The sequence below is a fragment of the Panicum virgatum genome, chromosome 4N, assembly GCF_016808335.1.
Source record: "Panicum virgatum strain AP13 chromosome 4N, P.virgatum_v5, whole genome shotgun sequence".
In the NCBI taxonomy this organism is placed as follows: Eukaryota; Viridiplantae; Streptophyta; class Magnoliopsida; order Poales; family Poaceae; genus Panicum; species Panicum virgatum.
In genome coordinates, this window is record NC_053148.1 from 33,449,865 (window position 1) to 33,472,772 (window position 22,908).

At 57.7% G+C, this 22,908-nt stretch overlaps 1 protein-coding gene across 1 annotated transcript; it reads right to left on the reverse strand.

Moving 5' to 3' along the window:
• Nucleotides 1–10,085: 10,085 nt before the first annotated feature.
• On the reverse strand, nt 10,086–18,751 carry LOC120669338 (the record flags this gene model as incomplete). Its single annotated transcript, XM_039949108.1, has 3 exons — nt 18,698–18,751; nt 10,761–11,492; nt 10,086–10,574 (listed from the first exon to the last, which is right to left on the reverse strand). Coding segments are annotated over exons 1-3 (1,275 nt in total), but the record flags the coding sequence as incomplete, so codon positions are not given.
• Between the last annotated feature and the right edge of the window lie 4,157 nt (nt 18,752–22,908).

The window sequence follows — 22,908 nt, forward strand, 5'->3', positions numbered from 1 at the left end:
ATCGGGTCCGCGGCCACAGGTACTGAGCATTTCCACCTCTAGGACACGTGGTGACACCGGACCCGTCCCCGAGCGGGAAGCGGGTTCGGGACCGTTGGTCCGGTGAGATGGAGTCGGACCCTAGGGGTCCGGCTGCTCAGCTCCTTAGGGCGTAGTTACGGATAACTACGCGAGTCTTGGCACAGTATGAGTGGGTACCCCAGTTGCAGGGTACCGACAGTGGTCCCTGGGCCCGCCTCGGGAGAGCCAACGAACCCGCAAGTGGGGCCACTACTGTGAGCAACTTGGCTGCTTCTGGCGCCCAGCGGTGCGCACCGCAAGGGTCTTGTCCTGCGTCGTCCATCCTTTGGGTCACCTGCTGCATCATCACGTTTGGACCTGCACATGACTCAAGGTAGATGCTTAGTAGCGTGCCCACGGGTCCCAAATCATGTTGGTTGTGATCCTTTGAGATAGACAGCTAGGCTCAGTGAACGGAGCCCAAGGGGCCGGCATTTAGGTTAAGAGAAAATCCGGACCTCCAGGTTCCCAGTCCTAGGTACTACGGCACTCATTCACAGGAGGTGGTGCGTGCAGGCTTAGGGTACGGAACCAGGCTAAGCGGCTACACGGCTCCGGACCTCCCCGGAGAATGAGTGCGCTTCCCTGAACCTGCAGGTTCCCAGGGGTCCGAACCCCTCTCTTCCATGAGGGGGTCTCGAGCTAAGTCACTAACTAGCCAACTCAATTCGGACCACAATCACCGCACAAGAGTAAGAAGCCACGTGGGGGTTAGTGCAAACAGAATGCGTAGATTGAAATTGGAATGTAACATTCTTATAGGCGAACTGAGAATAAACTTTTCCTTTATAACTAGATGTACATGAGATGTGCGATGTAAGCCAGAACATGGGTTTATGAGGCCAGAGCTGTCCGGACCTCTGGGCCCCCAGTCTTAGGTACTACGGTACTCGCCCTAGGGAGTTAGAGCATACAGACTTAGGGTACGGAACCAGGATAAGCGGCTACACGACTCCGGACCTCCCCGGAGGGTGAATACGCTTCCCTGAACCTGGTTCACAGAGGTCCGGACCCCTCCACGGGGGAGGCTCACCGGACTGGACCACACGGAAGTACTACCTAGTTACAAAGGAAAAGACTTTATTCCCTGCTGGGCCTCTAAGGGTAGGACTTACAGAGATGTAGAGTTGGGGGTGCGACCGGAGTCGGCTTTCCGCCGGAGAGAGCCACCAGAGTCGGCTTAGTGCGACCGGAGTGGGCTTGGTGCGACCGGAGTCGGCTTTCCGCCAGAGCGGGCTTCCTCACATGAGTGAGGTATGCTGCGAGCTGGGATTTGTCGCTCCGCCGCTCGCAGCTTGTGAGGGGGCCCTTGACGGGTGCCCTGACTCTTGCCGACGTGCAGCGCGCGCCGCTGCCGATGGTGGCTGCTCCACGGGCACGGTTGCCCCTGGCGCAGGAAGGCGAGAGGCGTGTGGCGCGGATGATGCCACACCCACCGTCATCTCCACGTCGTCGTCGTGGTGGGAGTGCTCAACCACCCGAGCCATGGAGATGGGCAAGAGATGAGCTAAAACTAGCTAAAGCCCCCTACCTGGCGTGCCAAATGTCGTGGCGTGGTGTCGGCGTTCCGACCCGTGGAGCCTGAATCCCAACTAGTAAATGCTGCGTGTTTCCTCGTCCCAGATGATGATGCAAGAGGCAATCACAGTAACGCACGGTTTTATCCTGGTTCCGGCCGTGGGGCCGTACGTCCAGCAAAGGGGGTGTGCGAGGGCACTGTGTTATCTTGCACCCGAAGTGCTCGTAGTAGGGGATACAAGCGAGGCGAGAGAGGAAGAGAAGCTCCCAAGTCTCTGCTAGAGGTGGAGTTGGTTGAGATGAGTGCTCAGTCGTGCTGAGAGTCCTCTGAGGGGGAGTTCAGAGAACTTACTTCCAACCTTTGATTGGAGAGAGTCGATCAGCCTGCCCAAAAGGAAGCCCACCCTCTCCTTTTATAGTTGTAAGGAGGGGCGGCGTACATGAGTGTAGGGGCGCGGAAGTCGTCGTTTTCCCCTGAATCGCGGGTACAGTGGTCGAACACTGTAGGAAGTGTACTGTGGGAAGGCGACGCACGTCGCCGTCATCCTGGGCTCCGTCCTTGGTCTCGTGGAGATGGCGGCGGCCGTCCTGCAGAGTCCCAGCGGTAGTAATGGCGTGGGACGGTCCCGGACCCCCTGGTCGGGGTGCGAGCGTGCGCACTAGAAGGTCCGGGGGCGCGTGGAAGTCCCGGACCCCACAAGAGGGAGGTCCGGGGTCCCGCCCGCGCATGCGGAGTGCCCCTCTCGGAAGGGCACGTGACATCGCCAGACCCCTTCCCCAGGGGGAGGTGTGTTCGGATGGTTGATGTCGGCGTGACAGTAACGGGGGCGGCGCCAACTTGTCTTGTACCGCGTTGAATGCTCCACAGTGCTGCTATAGCGGCTGGGATGGTAGAGCGGTGACCGGGGTCAGTGGACGGGACGCCGGTCACATCCACTGCGGGAGTGGCAGTCTGACGCCGCCCGTCCTTTGAGCCGTGGCGGAGTAGCTGGCCTTTAATGCCTTTGTACGGCGGTCGGTTGGGCGGCGGGGCCACTTGTCCCTTGTGCCGAGAGATGGCCTCGAGCGAGGCGGAGATTGGCCACCCGCTCGAGGGCAGGTCCGCTGTCCTCGAGCGAGGCGGAAATGCGATTGCGCGGTCGAGGGTCCCGAGGGGAGCCCTCGAGCGAGGCGGAGATGAGTGACCCGCCCGAGGGTAGATCCGCTACCCTCGAGCGGGGCGGAGATTGTTCGGTGGGCCTGAGAGGGGTGCGAATGGGCCACATGCTGGGCTTCTTTGAGTCCTTTCCTCTCTTCCAGATTTGGAAGGAGGCCGGGGGCCTTTGTGGGCCTAGTTGCCTTAACATGTGTTTGTGTTTTCGAAAGTGGTTTTAGTACTCCAATTAGGGTGTCCCTAATTGTGGCACCTGACAGTAGCCCCCGAGGCTTTGGTCGAGTCATGGGATTCGTCCAAAGGGTAATTCGGCGGTTTCTCTCTCGACGTGTTTAGTCAAAGTCGCGCACCTGCTGGGCGCGCCTGAGCGCGGGCCCGGCGGGTGCGACAACACGCCGGTCGGGATAGTACGCCCGTGGGGGGTGTACTTCGAGGTGCGCGCCTCTTTGTTTGTTTGTTTGTTTGAAGGACAAGACGTGTCCGCGCACTGAGGGGGGCCAGGGCGACGGTGGCACCCGCTGCTTGGCAGCTGGTGCTCCCATCGTGCTATCCCGTACGTAGGGCCTTGGCCCCAGCATTCCTAGTTGCTTTACGGCGCGCCGTTCGAGGGCATCCGGCCAGGGCCGATGCTGCATCGCTTAGCATCCGGGGGCTCAGCTCCGCTTTATTTCGTTCGATCGTGTCTCGGCGCAGGGACCGAGGACATCCTTTGCTCGTGGAGCGCCGCTTTGTCACGGGCGATACAAGCCTCCGCTCTTCGGAAAGCTCGAAGCTTTGTGCCCGGCACAGCTATAAATAGGGGTCGTGGGATTTCCCTTCTTCTCCAGCCTTCCGACTCTTTCTTCCAGCATTGCCTAAATCTTGTAATGTTTCCTTTGCCTTTTTGCGACCGGCCCCCAGATGGGGTGGCCTGGCTTTTTTAAGCTTTTGGCGCTAGAAGAATGCTTGCGAGCGGTTGGGGAAGACCGGAGTGGGTGTGTGCACCATCCCTCAGCTTCAGTGGGATCAGTGGAAGAGCATTGGGCCCGTGGGGTCCTGCTCCTGCGATGTCCCCTAGCCTGAAGGGGGATGGAGACGCCTGACCGGGGCGCTGGCGCCAGGTCCGGCGGCTGTTTTTCGCATCGTCCCCCCCGGCGACAAGGTTGCTCTCGGGGAGACGGTGCGGAGGGCGCTGTCTGCCAGCTTGACCCCCCGCGCGGTCTTCGGTGGAGGAGACGCTAGAAGAAGGCTTGCGAGGAGAGCGTCCCGCTGGACCCGTGAGGTCTGGGGGCCGCTTCTCGCATCCCTAGCAGCCCCGCCGCTGCGACAGCTAGGGGCTTGGTGCCTTTCTTCGTCGCTCGCTCCTCCCCAAGATAGGGAAAATTGCCACGTAGGTGGCAATGTGTTTGTATCTTTCGATGGCTTCGCGCCGGTGATCCTTTGTAATCTTTACTTGCATTTGAGCAATAAAGTCCCCTTTCTCCTCTGCGGGGAGGATTACCGAGGGTATAGGGGTGTATAGAGAGTCACGACCCTCGAATATGTGTGTAGTCACCTTCGTGGGGGCGCGTCAGCGCACCCGCGGGTGTAGCCCCCGAGGCCTTGGAGGAGAGTTTGTGCTCGTCCAAGGGCTATAAACGTTGTCCCGCTGGGTAGCTCTACTGGGATGGCCGTCCAGCGTCTTTTTCAGCCGGCATCGGCACTTTTTCAGCCGGCCTCGGCACTCTTAGTGCTGGTACGGCGATCTGGCGTTCAGCTTTAGCCGTTAGGGGGACGTACGCTAATAGCGGTGGGTTCGGTTTACGCGTGGAGCTTCATAAGTGATGGTTGTCGATTTATTCGAGGGTGTGGTTTTGAACCGTGGTGTGCGAGGAGCCCCCAAGCCTAGGCCCGTGTGAAGGCGTTCAGGGGAAACCCTCGACTTTAATTACGACCCTCGTCGCCCTTCCGCAGGGAGGAGGGGTGAAGCGCACCATGCTACCCATGCCCGGGCCGCGAGCTATGGCTGCTTCAGTGAGCTATTAGTGGGTTGTTCAAGTGGACGTCCGTGCCCCATTCGATAGGGGTCGGCTCGTGGTCCATAGACACGTCTCATAAAGCGCTTGCGAGGGTTCACTAGGCGGGGCTCGGACCCATTCGATAGGGTCCGAGGGCTCGACGCTCTCCCTCGATGGGATCCCCCTTCTAGGCACCCTCGACTGGCCTTGAACACTGCGTAGGATGTCTCGAACTCCGCATTCAAGGGTAGCTTGTATGGCACATCCCTGCAATCCCTGACTCCGGTGATCTGGGGCGCCTGTCGAACCCCCTGAAGGGCCAGGCTTCGATCCCTTGATCAGTAAGGCCTCGAAATGCGGTTCCTTCAAGGGTAAAGAGACCCCTGAAGGAATATTCCGTCTTGGTTTGAAACGACGCAGAGTCGCAAGTCGTGCGCGCGGGTCTTCTGCTGGTGGTGGGCGAACGTGGCCCGATTCGTGCGGTGCGGCGTGGGCGCGCCTTTTCAGGCGTCAGCCTCGGGCAGACGGAGCGGCGTGGGCGGCGGCTGACGGATGGGATAACACAACAGTCGCATCACGCCCGCCGGTTACCGTGCCGCATTTATCGCCGCGTGCGCGCGTGGGGAACTCCGCGGTCGTGGGGCCCACCCGTCAGTGATAGCAAAATCTACCGCATTGAATGCGGTAGATTTGGGCCGTGGCTGTGGGTGCGCCCCCCGTGGTACATAAATATGGAGAAGAAGGGGATGTTTTGGGTTCACCTGGCCATTTGCCTTCATCCTGTTTCGCCTTCTCTGCCTCCGTCGCCTCCTGAACCCATAGCCTAGAGCGAGAAGGAGAAAGGAGAAAGAGAAAGAGAGAGGAAGAGACTTAGCCATTTCGGAGCCTTCCTTTTTCCATCCCCCCTCGACTCTCGGAGATGTCGGATATCCAGGAGCCCTTGCCATGGGGGAAGTCCTCTGCCACCGTCGCGGTGCTGGAGCAGCTGGTCGCCGATCGGCTGCTGCCGCGGAACCCCGACGCGGGGGCGCCGGCGTGGATTTCCCCGCGCTCGGACGAGTCTGAGCCGGAGCCCCCGCAGGGCTATGTTGTGAGCTTCGTGCGCCTCCACGAACGGGGCTTCGGCCTCCCCGCCAGCAAGTTTATGAGGGCGTTGTGCGCGTACTACGGAGTGGAGCTGCACAATTTCAGCCCCAACTCCATCTCGCAGGCGGCGGTCTTCGTCGCCGTCTGCGAGGGGTACCTCGGCATCGATGTCCACTGGGATCTCTGGATCCACCTGTTCCGCAGCGAGCTCTTCGTCGAGAACGCGCGGAACCAGCCAAGGCGGTTCGCGCGCGCCGGTGGCTTGACGCTCCACGTCCGCCCGAACCGGCGGAACCTTTATATCACAAGCAAGATGACGACAAACAACTCCGGGTGGAGCCGAGGGTGGTTCTACCTTCGAAACTTCAGCGGCGCGCTCCCGGCGTTTACTAACAAGGTTCTTCGGGAGCGTCCGGCGAAGTGGGACTGGGGGGTGTCGCCCCCAGCCCAACAAGCCAGGCTCGAGGGCCTCACCGATGCGCTGGCGCGTTTGGCGAGGAAGGGATTGACAGCGGCGGACGTCATCGCGAACTTTCACCGGCAGAGGGTGATCCCTCTTGTGGAGAGGGCCCTGCCGATTTACCGGCTCATCCCCGGGAGCAAGGTCGAGGGCTCGAGGACGTCGAGCAAGCTTCTCTCCCACACCAACGATGCCCGAAGGGCGAAGTATGCGGTGGCGGAGTTTCCCTAAGATCCCGCGGATCTTTGGAGGATCAAGATGCGCCCCGAGCCGGGGTATATTTCCCTGGTGAGTTTTGGCTTCGAACTCGTCGTGCATCGTGTAGTTCCCCTTTCCTGACCCCATCTGTGTGTATTGTACAGGGTTTGAGATGCGGCACCTCGAGGCCTCCAGTCTCAGAACAGCGCCTGATCAATCGCCTCCACGCGGAGAAGATGAAGAGGCGGAAGGACGTGGTGGAGGCCAAGGCCGAGAGGAAGAGGAAAAGGAAGGCGGCGCACGACAAGGCGCGCCAGCTCGCTCGGGCGGAGGGGAAGCCGCGACCCGCCACACCTGAGTCCTCGGAGGAGGACGAGGAGGAGGACTCGGAGGAGGCCTCGGATGCCGAGGACCGCGCGCCGAGGGGGGACGGGGAGGGCGCGAGCCCCCTACCGTTCTACCTGTGGGACGAGGAAGAGGGAGCAACCGTGGCGCCAGAGGAGCCGGGGGCCGTAGCGGGGTCATCGGCGAATCCCACCCTCGAGGGTGCGGTACGGGGGTCATCCTCGCCGGCGGCCGGCGAGGGGTCGCCTGCGCCCCAGGTGCTGATCCGCGGCCACGAGGCCACGGCGGGAGAGGAGTCGTCCGTGCTGGCAGCCTCGAGCCATCGGGCTGACACGAGGGGGGCGCCCTCGGGGCAGTCTTCAAGGGACAGCTCGATGCCCCAGGCTCGAAAGAGCGCCACGAGGAAGAGGAGCATGAGTGCTCGATCTGGGTAAGCATTTTGGATTTCGTTTTTTGTTATGTACTTGGTAAATTTCTCGATCCCGCTCAACTCGTGCCTCTTGACTTCCAGCCCCAGGGCCGTTCCCAAGGATGCAGTGCGGCTTGCCCCGGCCAAGGCTCTCAAGACCGGGGCTCGCAGCACTCCGCACACGGCGCCGCAGCCCCCGCCCGCCTTGGATCTCGAGGCGGCGGCCGCTAGGCTACGGGAGGCAGTGGCCCGAGGGGCCCAGGCGGCGCAGCAAGCCCGGGAGAAGGAGGGTGACGCTGGTCAGAGTGACGCCGGCCACCGTGGCGCCGAGGCGGCTGCTCAAGCGGCCGACGCCGAGGAGACCGGCCAGGGCGGTGCCGGTGGCGCCGCCCAAGCGGTCATTGATGTTGAGGCCGGTCAGGGCGACGCAGATATCGCCGCCCGGCCGGACATAGGAGGAGAAACTGGCGGGGGCGCGCAGGAGCACCCTGCCGGCCAAACTGCGGAGGAGACCCCCGTCTTCGAGCCTTCGAGGGCCGAGGGCGAGGGTCTCGCAGAAGAAATGGCGCAAGAGGCGCCAGTGGTAGAAGGAGCCCCCATCTCGGAGCCCACCGAGGCCCGAGACGAGGGTACCGCCGCGATAGTGCCCGTGCCCACGGCGCAGGGGGGCGCAACGGCGGTGGTGGAGCTGCCAGACAGCAGCGAGGAGTATGGGGACTCGATGGATATCGACCCCGCTGCTGCGGCGAGCGCCGCCGCACATATTGCCGAGTTCGCGTCGGCCAGCGCGGGCGTGCTCGAAGCGGGGGCGTCGGAGGGGAGCCACCTCGGGGTTATCGTCCCGTCTGGTGTCCCCTCAGAGTTCCTTCGCAAGGAGCAGGAGGAGGAGGAGGCCTGGAACAAGCAGATGGGCGTTGGGCGCGAGATCTTGCAGGCCCTCGACCGCGCTTATCAGCTTCATCAGAACGCGGATTACCAGGTCAGCCAGGTAAATATTTCCCCCCCGAAAATTGCTCGGATTCGGTTTTAGCTTTTACGCGTCCTCACCCACGCCCTCCCCCTTTGCAGCAGCTGAGGGAAATCTCGCGCCAAAAGAGCGTCGAGATGAACCAGCTGTACTCCCAGATGAGCCAGCTCGGGCAACACAACGCCGAGCTGGTGCTCAAAAACATCGACGCCAACACCAAAATGGCCGATCTGGGAGCGCGTCAGCGGGCGCTGGAGGAGGAGCTGGCGCGGGTTGCTGGTGAGCGGGACGTCCAGAGGGCGGCAGCGGAGGAGAAGGCCCAGGAGGCCGAGGCACAAGCTGCCGAGCTGCAGCGCCTTCGGACGGCGCTCGAGGAGAGAGCTCGGGAGGCGGAGGCGCAGAGCGCCGAGCTGCAACGCCTCGGCGCCACTCTTGAGCAGCAAAAAGCCGAGCTCCTCCACAAAGAGGTGGCCGTGGTTGCGCTCGCCGGGACCCTCTAGGAACAGGGTGTGGCCCTCGAAGAGAGGAAGGTGGCCCTCCAGAACATGGGGGCTAGCCTTAAGGAAAAGGAAGCCTCCATGTCCTCGCTCGAGGAGGCCGCCCGTACCCAGAGGGAGGAGGCGCAAAAGAACATGGAGGGTGAGTACCTTCGATTTTCCGTCGTTTTGCTTTCTTTCGTGGCTAATGTTGATTTCCTTTGCTCAGAGCTGAGGCAAAAGGTGGCGGATGAGACCGCGGCGAAGGAAGCGGTCCACACCGTGCTCACGGCGGCACAAATGGAGTTTGCTGAGCTGGAGCAGACCGCCGTGAGCATGTGTCAAGAGCTCGAGGGGGAGGGCACCGTCTCGGGCAGTTCGGTGATCAGCCGCCTGCGCGCGCTAGGCGGCCGGATTGCCGAACACGCCAAGAGTACCTTCCGCCTCGGTGTCCTGCGGGCTCTCGCCGTGGCCTCAACGCATTACCTCATGGATCTCCAGAGGGTGTCGTCGGGGTACGTCGTTCCCGATGATGCGGATGCGGACGCCGCGTCGGTCATCATGGATGAAGCTGACGCAGCCGCAGAGGAATTCGCCACCGTCCTCGCCGAGAAGCTCGAGGCAGACATCCCTCCCATCGCTGAATTCGACGCCCCTGAAGACCCGCAGGGGGGGATGGATGCCTGTAGGAAAGTTGGGCCTCGAAGCCCATTGTAAATAGATTAGTGTTTATCATAGTCGCGCCTTGTAATCGCACTTTATGAATATAAGAGATTTGTTTTCGTAATTTGAATGTGTGGCCCGTCGAGGCCTTGTGTGTTCGAGCCTGTGTTTCTTTACTTTACTTCCGTGTTCTTCGTATGCGACTTAGATAAACATCTGCGAGGAAGTTCGCGTTCATAAGCAACGTAGGCGTAGGGTGGTGAGGGGGGTGCCGTATCCCGGAGGCGTAGGCGGCCCCACGACTCGGCCAGCCCCGTACCGTAGTTGCTTATGCCTCGCGTCCGTTTTTTCCAAGGATACGAGAAGCTTAGGGTCGAGACGGAGATATTTCGAAAAAACATTGGCGACTTTTTGGGGACGTTCGGGGGTTCCCCCCTAGTAGCCCCCGAGGGAGGCTCGGTTTTGCCGAGGGTAAAGCCGAGCGTACCTCGATGTTCGTGCGCGCCCGAGCCCTCGAGGGTCGGGAATGTTCCCAAAAAGAAATAAGTAAAGCGTACTTCCTTATTATTTCGGGAAATTGAAAATGCGAGTACGAACAATATACAAATAGCTTGAAATGCTAAGGATAAAAGCGAGTAGCTGTTGTATATTCCAAGCGTTGGTGAGGACTTCGCCTTTTTCGTTGGCCAGCTTGTACGTGCCGGGCTTGAGCACCTTGGCGATTATGTACGGTCCTTCCCATGGAGGTGAGAGCTTGTGGCGGCCCCTGTTGTCTTGTCGAAGCCTTAGCACCAAGTCCCCTTCGTTGAGGTCTCGGCGCCGGACCCTCTGCGCTTGATACCTTCGCAAGGACTGCTGGTAGCGCGCAGAGTGGAGGAGCGCCATGTCTCGAGCCTCGTCCACTTGGTCCAGCGAGTCTTCGCGAGCTCGCTGGTTTCGTTGCTCTTGATATGCCTTGAGCCTCGGCGATCCGTACTCCAAGTCAGTGGGGAGGATAGCCTCGGCACCATAGACCAAGAAGAACGGAGAAAAGCCCGTGGCTCTGCTCGGGGTCGTCCTCAGGCTCCAGATGACCGAGGGTAGCTCCGTGAGCCACCTCCGGCCGAACTTGTTCAGCTTGTTGAAGATTCTTGGCTTTAGTCCTTGGAGGATCATGCCGTTGGCACGCTCCACTTGCCCGTTCGTCTGTGGGTGTGCCACAGCCGACCAGTCCACACGTATGTGGAAGCTGTCACAGAACGCCAAGAACTTCTTGCCTGTGAACTGGGTGCCGTTGTCGGTGATGATCGAGTTCGGGACCCCGAACCTGAAGACGATGTCGGTGAAGAATTGGACTGCTTGCTCGGATTTGATCTTGCCGATGGGTCGAGCCTCGATCCATTTGGAGAACTTGTCGACCGCCACCAGCAAGTGGGTGAAGCCCCCGGGCGCCTTCTTCAGCGGACCGACGAGGTCCAGCCCCCACATGGCGAACGGCCACGTGATGGGGATGGTCTGCAGAGCATGGGCCGGAAGATGTGTTTTTCGAGCATAGAACTGGCAACCCTCGCAGGTCCGCACGACGTCGGTGGCGTCGGCGACCGCGGTGGGCCAGTAAAATCCTTGCCGAAACGAGTTGCCCACGAGGGTACGTGGTGCGGCGTGATGGCCGCAGATGCCAGCGTGGATGTCGCGGATCAGCTCCTTGCCCTCGGGGAGGGGGATGCATCGCTGCAAGACGCCCGAGGGACTGCGCTTGTGTAGCTCATTGTCGATTAGAGCGAAGGACTTGGCCCTCCTGGCGAGGCGCCGTGCCTGAGCACGGTTCGAGGGTAAGATCCCTCGAATCATCCAGTCAAGGTACTGGACGCGCCAGTCTCGTGAGGTGGGGGCCTCGTCGACTTCCATTGCTTCGGCCTCGTCCGCGGAGGTGGTCCCAAAGTCAATGTCCATGGGCTCGACCCCGTCCGCCGGGGGGTTCCCGCCGGGGGACCCGGTGGACGAGGGGCCCGGCTCCGGCGGGTCCTTGAATTCGGCGGAGGGCTTGGCGATGTCGCGGGCGAAGATATTCGGGGGGACAGTGGTCCGCCCCGAGGCTATCTTGGCCAGTTCGTCGGCATCCTCGTTGTACTTGCGCGGGACATGATTGAGCTCGAGACCGTCGAATTTGTCTTCGAGGCGGCGCACCGCGTTGCAGTATGCCTCTATCTTCGGGTCGTGACAGCTGGACTCTTTCATTACTTGGTCGACGACAAGCTGAGAGTCACCGCGCGCGTTGAGGCGTTTGACACCGAGCTCGATGGCGATGCGGAGGCCACCGAGGAGGGCCTCATACTCCGCCATATTGTTCGAAGCAGGGAAATGCAAGCGGATCACGTACCGTATGTGTTCTCCGAGGGGTGAGATGAATAGGAGGCCGGCACCGGCGCCAGTTTTCATCACCGACCCGTCGAAGTACATAATCCAGCATTCGCCCTGGATTTGTGATGGGGGTAGCTGAGTGTCCGTCCACTCAGCCACGAAGTCAGCCAAGATTTGGGACTTGATCGCTCTGCGGGGGGCGTAGGCGAGGGTCTCTCCCATCAGCTCCACAGACCATTTGGCAATTCTACCCTCGGCTTCCCGGTTGCGGGCTATCTCTCCCAAGGGGAAAGACGAGACAACGGTGACGGGGTGAGCCTTGAAGTAGTGGCGCAACTTGCGTCGAGCTAGCACTACTGCGTAGAGCAGCTTTTGAATCTGCGGATAGCGTGTCTTGGTTTCGGACAACACCTCGCTGATATAGTACACCGGCCGCTAGACGGGCAGAGCCTGACCCTCCTCTTGTCTTTCAACCACGATCACCGCGCTGACCACTTGGGTCGTCGCAGCTACGTACAGATAGAGGGGCTCGCCGTCCGTAGGTGGCGTAAGAATGGGAGCATGAGTGAGCGATGCCTTCAGCCTTTCGAGGGCTTCTTGAGCTTCGGGGGTCCACGTGAAGTGCTCGGTTTTCCTCAAGAGTCGATACAGGGGTAAGCCTTTCTCGCCGAGACGCGAGATGAAACGGCTAAGGGACGCTAGGCATCCCATGACCCTCTGTACCCCCTTCATATCTCGGATCGGTCCCATCCGAGTGATGGCCGAGACTTTGTCAGGGTTGGGTTCGATGCCCCGCTGGGAGACAATGAAACCCAAGAGCATGCCTCGAGGCACCCCGAATACGCACTTCTCGGGGTTAAGTTTTACCCCTTTGGCCCGTAGGCAATCGAATGCGATCCTGAGATCGGCAACTAGGTCGTCCGCCTTCCTGGATTTTACAACGATGTCATCGACATATGCCTCTACGCTCCGCCCGAGATGGTCTCCGAAAACGTGGAGCATACACCGTTGATAGGTAGCTCCGGCGTTTCTGAGGCCAAAGGGCATCGTAACGTAGCAGTACATGCCAAAAGGTGTGATAAAAGAAGTCGCGAGCTGGTCGGACTCTTTCATCTTGATTTGGTGGTAACCGGAGTAAGCATCAAGAAAGGATAAGAGCTCACATCCCGCAGTAGTATCTACAATCTGATCAATTCGTGGCAAGGGAAAGGGAACCTTCGGACATGTCTTATTTAGACTAGTGTAGTCCACACACATCCTCCAGTTTCCACTCTTTTTCTTCACTAATACTGGATTAGCTAGCCACTCGGGATGGAATACCTCTTTGATGAATCCGGCCGCCAGAAGTTTCTGCAACTCCTCGCCGATCGCCCGGCGCTTGAGCTCGTCGAAGCGTCTTAGGCGCTGCTTGACCGGCTTGGAGTTGGGTCGGACATCAAGAGAGTGCTCGGCGACCTCCCTCGGTATGCCAGGCATGTCCGAGGGGCTCCACGCAAAGATATCTGCGTTGGCGCGGAGGAAATCGACGAGCACCACTTCCTATTTGTCATCGAGGGTGGCGCTGATCTGCAACACCTTGTCGTCGGAGTGGCTTGGGTCGAGGGGTACTTTCTTGATACCCTCGGCGGGCTCGAAGCTCCCGGCGTGTCGGTGCGTGGAGTCTAAGGCCTCGCTCGCCATTTTGTCGAGGGTGGCTGCGAGGGCCTCGTCCTCCGCTTGAGCTTCCGCATGCTCAACGCACTCGACGTCGCACTCGTAGGCGTGCTCGAACGAAGAGCCGATGGTGATGACGCCCTTCGGACCCGGCATTTTGAGCTTGAGGTAGGTGTAGTTGGGGACAGCCATAAACTTGGCGTAGCAAGGACGACCAAGGATGGCATGATAGGACCCTCGAAATCCCACCACCTCGAAAGTGAGAACCTCCTTGCGGAAGTTGGCTGCTGTGCCGAAGCATACAGGCAGATCGATCTGGCCGAGGGGTTGGACTCGCTTCCCCGGCGCAACGCCATAGAATGGCGACTTGCTGGGGCGAAGCTTGTCCAGTCCGATCCCCATGAGCTCCAAGGTAGGGGCGTACATGATGTTGAGGCTGCTGCCTCCGTCCATGAGCACCTTGGAGAAGCGAGTGTTGCCGATGATGGGATCGACAACGAGCGGATACCGTCCCGGATGCAGGACGTAGTCGGGGTGGTCCTCGCGGCCAAAGGCGATGGTATCCTTCGACCAGTCGAGGTAGGATGGCGTGGCTTTGGTAACAGAAAAGACTTCGCGGCGCTCACGCTTGCGCTGCCGAGAAGTCATATTCGTTGTTGTTCCTCCAAAGATGAAGAAGGCGTTCTCCACTGGGGGGAACTCGTCATCTCCACCTTTGTCGCCAGCATCCTTCTTCTTGTCCTCGTCGCGATGCGCGACACGGTTGTAGTATTTCTTGAGCATCTCGCACTGCTCGAGGGTATGGTTGACCGGGCCCTTGTGGTAAGGACACGGCTTCTTAAGCATGTCGTCGAACTGGCCACCACCGCCTCGAGGGGGGCCTCGAGGTCCCTTGCGGTCTGGGGCAGCTGCAAAGGCCTCCTCGGAGTCCTCTGCCTGTCTCGACCCGCGCTGGCTTGGTGGGACCGGCTTCTTTCCCTTCTTCCCCCGCTTCAGTTTCTTGGCGGGGGCATTGGGTTTGACGCTGCCGCCCTCCACGGGCGCATCGTCTTTGCGCTTGCTCAATTTGTCGTCGAAGATGGCACCAACCGCTTCCTCGCCGGCGGCATAGTTGGTGGCAGTGTCGAACAACTCATGGGTGTTAACGGGTCGGCTTCTCGCAAGCTCATGCACTAAGTTCCTGCACGTCGTACCCTCGAGGAAAGCGTTAATGACCTCGACGTGGGTGACGCTGGGGAGCTCGGTGCACTGCTTGGAGAAGTGTCGCACGTAGTCACGCAGGGACTCGCGGGGCTTTTGGCGACACCCTTTGAGGTCCCAAGAGTTCCCAGGGTGAACATACGTGCCCTGGAAATTGCCCACGAAGATGTGGACCAAATTGACCCAGTTGTGGATCTGATCCGCAGGCAGGTGCTCGAGCCACGTTCGTGTGGCGTCAGCAAGATGGAGAGGAAGGTTGCGGATGATGGCCGCGTCCTCCGTCGCGCCGCCTAGCTGGCATGCTAGGCGGTAGTCGTTAAGCCAGACTGCAGGATCAGTCTCGCCCGAGTATTTGACGAGGGTGTTGGGTTGTCGGAAGCGCGGGGGAAAAGGCGCGGTTCGAATCTCCCGGCTGAACACCCGGGTGCCCGGAGGCTCTGGTGACTCACCCCTGTCGTGCTCGGGGTCGAAGCGTCCACCCCGTCGAGGGGTGTACCTCCTGCCGTCGATGACGTTGCGGGCGTCGCCGTCGCCAGCGTGCCCGCGAGTGTCACGGATTCGCTCCCTTACGGGAACTCTCCCGATGCGCTCGTGCACCGAGGGTGCCCTCGCGCCGGGCGCTACGGCTGCTTTGCCCTTCGCCGCTGGGGGTGTGTGCACGGAGACCTCACGGTCCTGGTGCGCAGTCCCATCACACTGCTCCGGGGCCTTCGAGCGCATGCGAGACGCAGAACTCTCGGCCTGCTGCACGGCAGCTTGCTCGATGAGCTCCTACGCCTCGCGGCGCAGGTTGCGGCCCGAAGGTGTCGATGGCTCGGGCATAGCTTGGAGTAGGTAAGCCGCAGCGACGAGCTTCTCGCCCGCCGTCTTCAGTTCCGGAGATTTGTCGACGTTGTCGTCGGCCAGGATGCGCTCCCGGGCAACACATCCCGCCGCCTGGGCGTGTGCACCAGGCACGGCACGCTACTGCTCGAGTGCGGCGCGTAGCTCCTGGGTTTGTTGACACTGCTCGTCGAGCTTGGCTCGAAGCTCGTTGAGCTGCGCCAGTTGAGCTTGTCGCGCCGCCGAACTTGACGAGGAAGGGGCCGCAGGCGGGACCACCGGTTGCTTTGCCCGTACGTCCGCCCCGCCTTCCCCGTTGTTGCCTGGGGCGTTGTCATTTTGCTCGTCCGCAAGGTCCACCATGAAGCACTCCCGGGAAGGATCGAAATCCCCCTCGCTGGAGTCTTCGGAGCAGGTGAGGCAGTAGGCCGTCGCCAGCTGGAACGCGCGGAGAGCGTCGGGGTCACGGGCCCCGGAGTAGTCCTCGGCCCCCTCGGCTATGAAGTTGGTCATGAAGAAGTCGATGTCGTCGGCGATCGAGCTCGCCGTCTCGGGGTAGGATTCGTTAGGAGATGACGCGATGGGGCTGCGAATCGACCGAAGATGATGACCCGGCAGATCCCCACGCTCGATGAAGTCAGCGACGGTTGACGAGGCGTGGGCGGCTGCGTTGCGCATCCCGAAGGGGAAGGGCGACGCCGAAGTCGAGTCCCCCCTGGGAGGCACTAGTGTTGCCGCAGGCGATGGTGCCGGCGTAGATGACGCCGAGGCACGCGATGGTGAAACGGTTGCCCCATTGGTCGTGATGCTGAGTTGCGACACACCAGCCTCGACCCACGTGGGGGAGCTGTGGCGTGCCGCACGACGCCGCTCCGCGCGTGCTTGTCGCGAACGCTGACCCGAGCGCCTGTTGCGCCGGGCTGGCGAAGTCGGAGTGATGAGGTTGCGTTCGGAGGAGAGGAGCTGCATGAGGTAACCGTTGCCGGTTGTCCTGAACTCGAGACTCCCGAACGAGATCGCGCGTCCCGCTGGAAACTGTAACACCCAGTTTATAAAAGAACATAAACCGAGCAATCATATACGTGCCAGGATCAAGTCACACGTATATACAACAGAATGAACAGTATATCATAGCACATATCACGTAAAAGATATAATAAAGCGAATACGAATGTTATTTATTACAATAATGACAAAAATGTCTGATACAGCGGAAGCGAAGTACAAAATACGATAAAGCTCTCCGAAGCTGAAGCAGGGCTCCACAGGGACGTCGACTGGGAGACGAACACCTAGAAGTCCTCGTAGTTCTGGTAGCGCTGGACGAACTCCCTCGTGTCGGCAGGAACTGAGCAGCAGTAGCATAGCCAAGAGGAAAAAGTAGAGAAGAGGCAAGAGTGAGTACACAACTTGTACTCAACAAGTATAACACAAACTATGAGGCTCTAAGGTTGGCTGACTCAACTGCATTAGCTTTTAATCTTGGCAAAATTTTATTAGAGCTATTTACTACAAGTTGATGAATTACCATTAACCCGGTTACATAGTAATTAGTCAAATTTAATCATGATACTACTGAGAACCAAACCAAACCAAACCAAACCAAGGTAACCCCGAGAGGCACCTTCCTCGTCGGAAGGAGACAACCCCACTAATCAAAAGGAGGATCTGGGCCGCTCATAACCGTGAGCACGGCTAGTATACCAGTTTTACACTCTGCAGAGGTTGCACATCTTTAACCACAAGTCGTGAGCTACGCCAGAGGTTCATCACACTTCCTTAGGTGAGATGACTAGCGACTCACTACGAGGCCGCTACAAAGAATCTCGTTGGTAAGGCGTAACCGCGAGAGTTAGGTCAGCGACGATGGGGCCCACCTCCGGGGGTACAAGCACAGGAGCGCAATCCAAGCACAGACCAAGCCGGAGGAGCAGGGACCATTGAAGCTTACTACTCTTGCCCCGCAGGTAAGTTACTCCAAACCAAAAAGACCTAATTAGTAAGCCAAGTCTATCCCATTCTAGCCTTGTGGTAGCGCTGTTGTCCCAGGTTGTCGCTCTATGAACCGGTCCTTATGGAGAGTGGCCAACCAAGCACTAAGCACCGTGCTGGCCCCCTAAACCATGTTTCTACAAAAAACATCTTTTAACGAGACGTGAGCCACTCAAGCCACACAGAGTGCCACTCTCAGAATTAAGTTCAAGTAAACCATTAATCAAATTAATTAAAAAGGACCAGAGTGTGTTATAGCACAGCAACCTAGCACAACTAACCAAAATGCAACCCAAAGGATGTATATAAAGGATATAAAGTGGCTAGGAAATCCTTATAGGCATACAGTATTAAATACAGTATGAAAATGTATTTAAAGGTGATAGGTTGTTCATGTTATACTTGCCTTCCTCATACTGCTCTGGCTGCTGCTCAAACTGCTCCGAAGATGGCTGCTCCGGGTACTGGTACTGGGGCTCCTCAGATGGATCAACGTCTACTCACGAGCACATGGCCAAAACATTGCACGAAATAAGCATATAAGCAAACACTAACAAAAAGCAAAGAAACAGTACATCAATACATAAAAACAGTGCACTAAACTACTCTAATATTGTTTTATGCGTTACAACGATCGCGTGGATATAAAGAACGCTAAAAACGGAGCTAAAACGCATTTTCTAGGCCAAAAACAAGTTCTAGGGGCTTATCTGCGAGAAAAACTAAGTTCCAGGGGGTTTTCTGCAAAAACCAGGGACTAAAACATAATTAAACTAAAACTCTAGGGTCTAACTCGCAAAAAGACTAAGCCTGGATGGCGGGTACTATTCTGGTAAAACTCAGGGGCTAAAACGATAAAAACAGGGCCTAACCGTAAATATTTTTGACCTGGCTGGGACGGCGGGTTGATATTGCAAAAGCCCGAGGGCTCTTTAGCAAAGTGGGCAGGGCGAAGCGGTACGTTCAGATCTGGACCGTCAGATCCAGATCTGGTGGCTAGGATCAAAGGGGGCGCCGTTCTAATCTCGGCCGTCCATTCGAGATCGGGCGGCACTAGGTGATTGGGGGCTCAGGCGGCGGCGCTGGGTCGCCGGGGGATGAGTGCCCGCGGCGGCGTGCGGCCGTACCTCGCTGGACTTCCTCAAATCCGGTGTTCTGGGGGCTAAACGGACCGGCGCTAGGGTCCAGAAGGGTCTACGCAACATGCGTAAACCACCTGAGGCAATTGCGAGGCTGGGTAGGGCTCTGGGCGGCGCCTGCAAGAACGACGGCGGCTCTGCGCGGTGGCGCTTCGCCGGCCGGGGTGTTCCCGCTACGGGGGTGGCCTATGGGGTACAAGCTATGGTGTAAAAGCATCCGGGAGACGGGCTGACTCTTACCAAGGCGAGGGATGGCTGGAGTAGCAGCGGAAGGGCGACGACGGCGAAGGTCATGGGCGGCGCTCGGAGTTCGGGGCCTGGCCGATGGAGGGCTCCTCTGGGCGTCCAGGCTCCACGGATCGAGTCTTGGCGGTGCTGCAAAGCAGGACCGAGGGTCAGGGCGGCCCGAGGTTCCACGGCGGCGAACAATTGCGGCGGCGCAGCTTGCTCACCTGCGGCGGACAAGGCGCGATTCCGGCGATGACGAGGTCCGGTGTCGGGGAAAGGCGGCCTCTGTGTTGGTTTTGGGCACGCGGCGGAGTTAACTCGAGGCTTGTGGTGGCTCGGGAGGCAGTGAGGCAGCGGAATCACGGCGGAGCGGCGAGTCCGCGGCGGCGCAGGGGCAGAGCTGAGGCGGGCGAGCGGCTAGGGTTTACGGCAGCGCTCTGTTGGATTGCGAGATGGGCGGGGTTCGTTGGCGCACTGGAGAAGGAAGGGGGAGGAGGGCGATGACAGGCGGGCCCGGGTGCGCAGGGAGAGAGGGGCGTGTGAGTGGGCGACGCGCTGGGGCGAGCTGCGTAGGCCGCGGGCGCTGGCAGGCGGGCCCGAGCGAGTGCGGGATGAGCTGGCCGTGCGCGACGCGGGACTGGGCCGAGTGGCGCGCTGGCGGGCCGGGGAGCGGGCTGGGCAGGGAGAGCCAGCTGGGCCACGGGGAGAGGAGCGGGGTGGCGAGCTGGGCCGGCCGGGTTGGGCTGGGTCTCGCGAGTTTGGGCTGAGGTAGTGGGCCGGACTGGGTTTTGGATTTTCTGAGTTTGGGTTTAAGGCTTTCTTCTATACTTCTATTTCTTTTCCTTCCTAATTCTAACCAAATACAACTAATTGAATTCAAACTAATTTGAATTCAAAACCTAACCACACAACAAAAGAAAAGATGCTCCAGCATGATGCAACAACAAAATTAACCTATGATGAATTTTAATTATTTAAGGAACAAAAATTTAGATTGAATGCCAGTCTAACACAATAAACCTTAGAAATGGAATAAAGCCATTTAAATTTATTAATAAATGCTGAAATTTAAAATTAGGGTGTTACATACCCTACCCCCTTAAAGAAATCTCGTCCCCGAGATTTAGCTGGGTTGGCTAGCAAAGAGATCTGGATACGTCTTCTTCAACTCATCTTCTCGCTCCCAAGTAGCCTCAGCTTCACTGTGGTGACTCCACTGAACTCTGCACATCTTGATGCGCTTGTTCCGAGTAACCCTCTCTGATGTCTCCAGAATCTTCACCGGATGCTCAGTATAAGTCAGATCTTCCTGTACATCTACTCCATCTAGTGGTGCCTGCTCCTCGGGTACTCGTAAACACCTCTTCAGCTGAGATATATGGAAGACATCATGAACTCCTGAGAGGCTGAGAGGTAACTCCAGGCGATAAGCAACTTCGCCTTTCCGCTCTAGCACCTTGAATGGCCCCACATACCGAGGTGCTAACTTCCCCTTGACATTAAATCTGCGGATTCCTCTCATCGGAGACACCTTCAGATACACATAATCACCGACACTGAAGGTCAGATCTCTCCGTTTGCCATCAGCATAGCTCTTCTGTCTGCTCTGTGCAATTCTCAGATTTTCTCGCACAGCCTGAACCATATGTTCTGCATCATCTATGATCTCAGGGCCAAAGAGCTACTTCTCACCAATCTGATCCCAATAGAGAGGAGTCCTGCACTTTCTGCCATACAATGCCTCGAAGGGGGACTTCTTCAGACTATCCTGATAGCTGTTGTTATATGAGAACTCAGCATAAGACAGGCACTTATCCCAACTAGTACCGTACTGAATGGCACAAGCTCTCAGCATATCCTCCAACACCTGGTTGGTTCTCTCTGTCTGCCCATCTGTCTGAGGGTGATAAGCCGTACTGAAACGCAGCTTCGTATCCAACGAATCATGGAGCTGCTCCCAGAATCGAGAAGTGAACTGAGACCCTCTGTCAGATATGATCTTCTTGGGCACACCATGCAAGCAGACAATCCGAGAGATGTACAACTCTGCAAGTCTAGCACCGGAGTAAGTAGTGTTCACTGGAATGAAGTGAGCAACTTTCGTCAGACGATCCACTACTACCCATATGGAGTGGTACCCTTTCTGAGTACGAGGCAATCCAACAATAAAGTCCATAGTGATTTCCTCCCATTTCCACTCTGGAATCTTCAAAGGCTGCAATAGACCTGCTGGCCTCTGATGCTCAGCCTTGACACGCTGACAGGTGTCACAAATAGCCACGTACTCTGCCACTGAACGCTTCATCCCATACCACCAGAAACGTTCCTTCAGATCATAGTACATCTTCGTGCTGCCCGGATGAATAGAATAAGCTGTATCATGGGCCTCACTCAGAATCAACTTCCGAAGATCCTTCACATCTGGCACACAGATCCGGTTCTTGTACCACAAGGTACCCTGACCATCCTCTCTGAAATGAGGAGCCTTTGCCCTTCTTGAGCAACTCACAAATCTCCTACAGCTTCTCATCATCTTTCTGATGCTGCCTGATCTCTGACTCTAGAGTAGGTACTGCCTCAAACGCTGCACTCGAAGTATGATGTAAGAAGCCCAGACTCAACTGCTCGAACTCCTCGCATAACTCTGGAGGCATCTGGAAAGCCACGGTCATGTTGACATAACTTCTTCTGCTCAGAGCATCTGCTACAACATTGGCCTTGCCAGGATGATAGTGAATCTCCAGATCATAATCCTTGACCAACTCTAGCCATCTTCTCTGCCGCATGTTCAGCTCATTCTGCGTGAAAATATACTTGAGGCTCTTGTGATCAGTGTAGATATCACACCGCTGCCCATACAAGTAATGCCTCCAAATCTTCAGAGCATGCACAACTGCGGCTAACTCAAGATCATGGGTGGGATAATTCAGCTCATGCCGACGTAACTGCCGTGAAGCATAAGCAATCACTCTGCCCTCCTGCATCAGAACACACCCAAGACCATCCTTCGAAGCATCACAATACACCGTGAACCTCTTCGTCTGGTCTGGCAGAGTCAGGACTGGTGCCGTAGTCAACCTTTTCTTCAACTCATCAAAGGCCCTCTGACGCTCATCAGTCCATACGAAAGCCACATTTTTCTCCAGCAAAGAAGTCAAAGGCTTCGCGATCTTGGAGAAATTCTCAATGAACCTCCGATAATATCCAGCTAAGCCCAAGAAAGACCTGACTTCCTTTACTGTCTGCGGTGTCTCCCACTCTAGCACATCCTTCACCTTGCTCGGATCAACAGCAATGCCTCCCTGAGAGATAACATGACCGAGGAATGGAACCTCGTCAATCCAGAACTCGCACTTGCTGAACTTGGCATACAACTGATGCTCCCTCAATCTCTGCAATACGAGTCACAGATGCTCCTCATGCTCTTCTTCTGTCTTGGAGAAGATTAGAATATCATCAATGAAAATCACCACAAAGACATCCAGATAATCCATGAAGACCATGTTCATCAGATGCATGAAGTAAGCCGGGGCATTAGTCAAGCCGAAGGACATGACCGTATACTCATATAGCCCGTACTTGCAGGTGAATGCCATCTTCGGAATATCCCCAGGACGGATTCTCAGCTGAAAATAACCCGAACGAAGATCAATCTTCGAGAATATACGAGCACCTCGAAGCAGATCGAAGAGATCCTCAATACGGGGCAGCGGATGCTTGTTCTTGATAGTGACTGCATTCAGCTCCCGATAATCCACACACATCCTCTTCGAGCCATCCTTCTTATCTACCAGCAACAACGGAAAAGCCCAAGGAGAGAAGCTGCGACGGATATAGCCCTTGGCTAGCAACTCATCAATAGTTTTCTTGACCTCTTCATGCTCTATAGGTGCCATACGGTAGGGCCGCTTTGCAATAGGAGCTGTGCCAGGCAAGAGATCAATACAAAACTCAATGGCGCGTTCAGGCGGCATACCTGGCAGATCATCCGGAAAGACATCCGGGAATTCAGACACCATGCGAATACCGTCCGTGGGTCTAGCCTCCATCTGATGAAGAAATCCCGAAGGCTCTACTGCACTGATAACAACCTCTTGGCCACTGGAACCTGATAGCAAGATTGTCCTCTGAGCACAATCTATCCGAACTCCCCATTTGGCCAGAGTCTCCATTCCCAGAATGACATCAATGCCCTTGGTGTCTAGCACCATCAGGTCAGTACA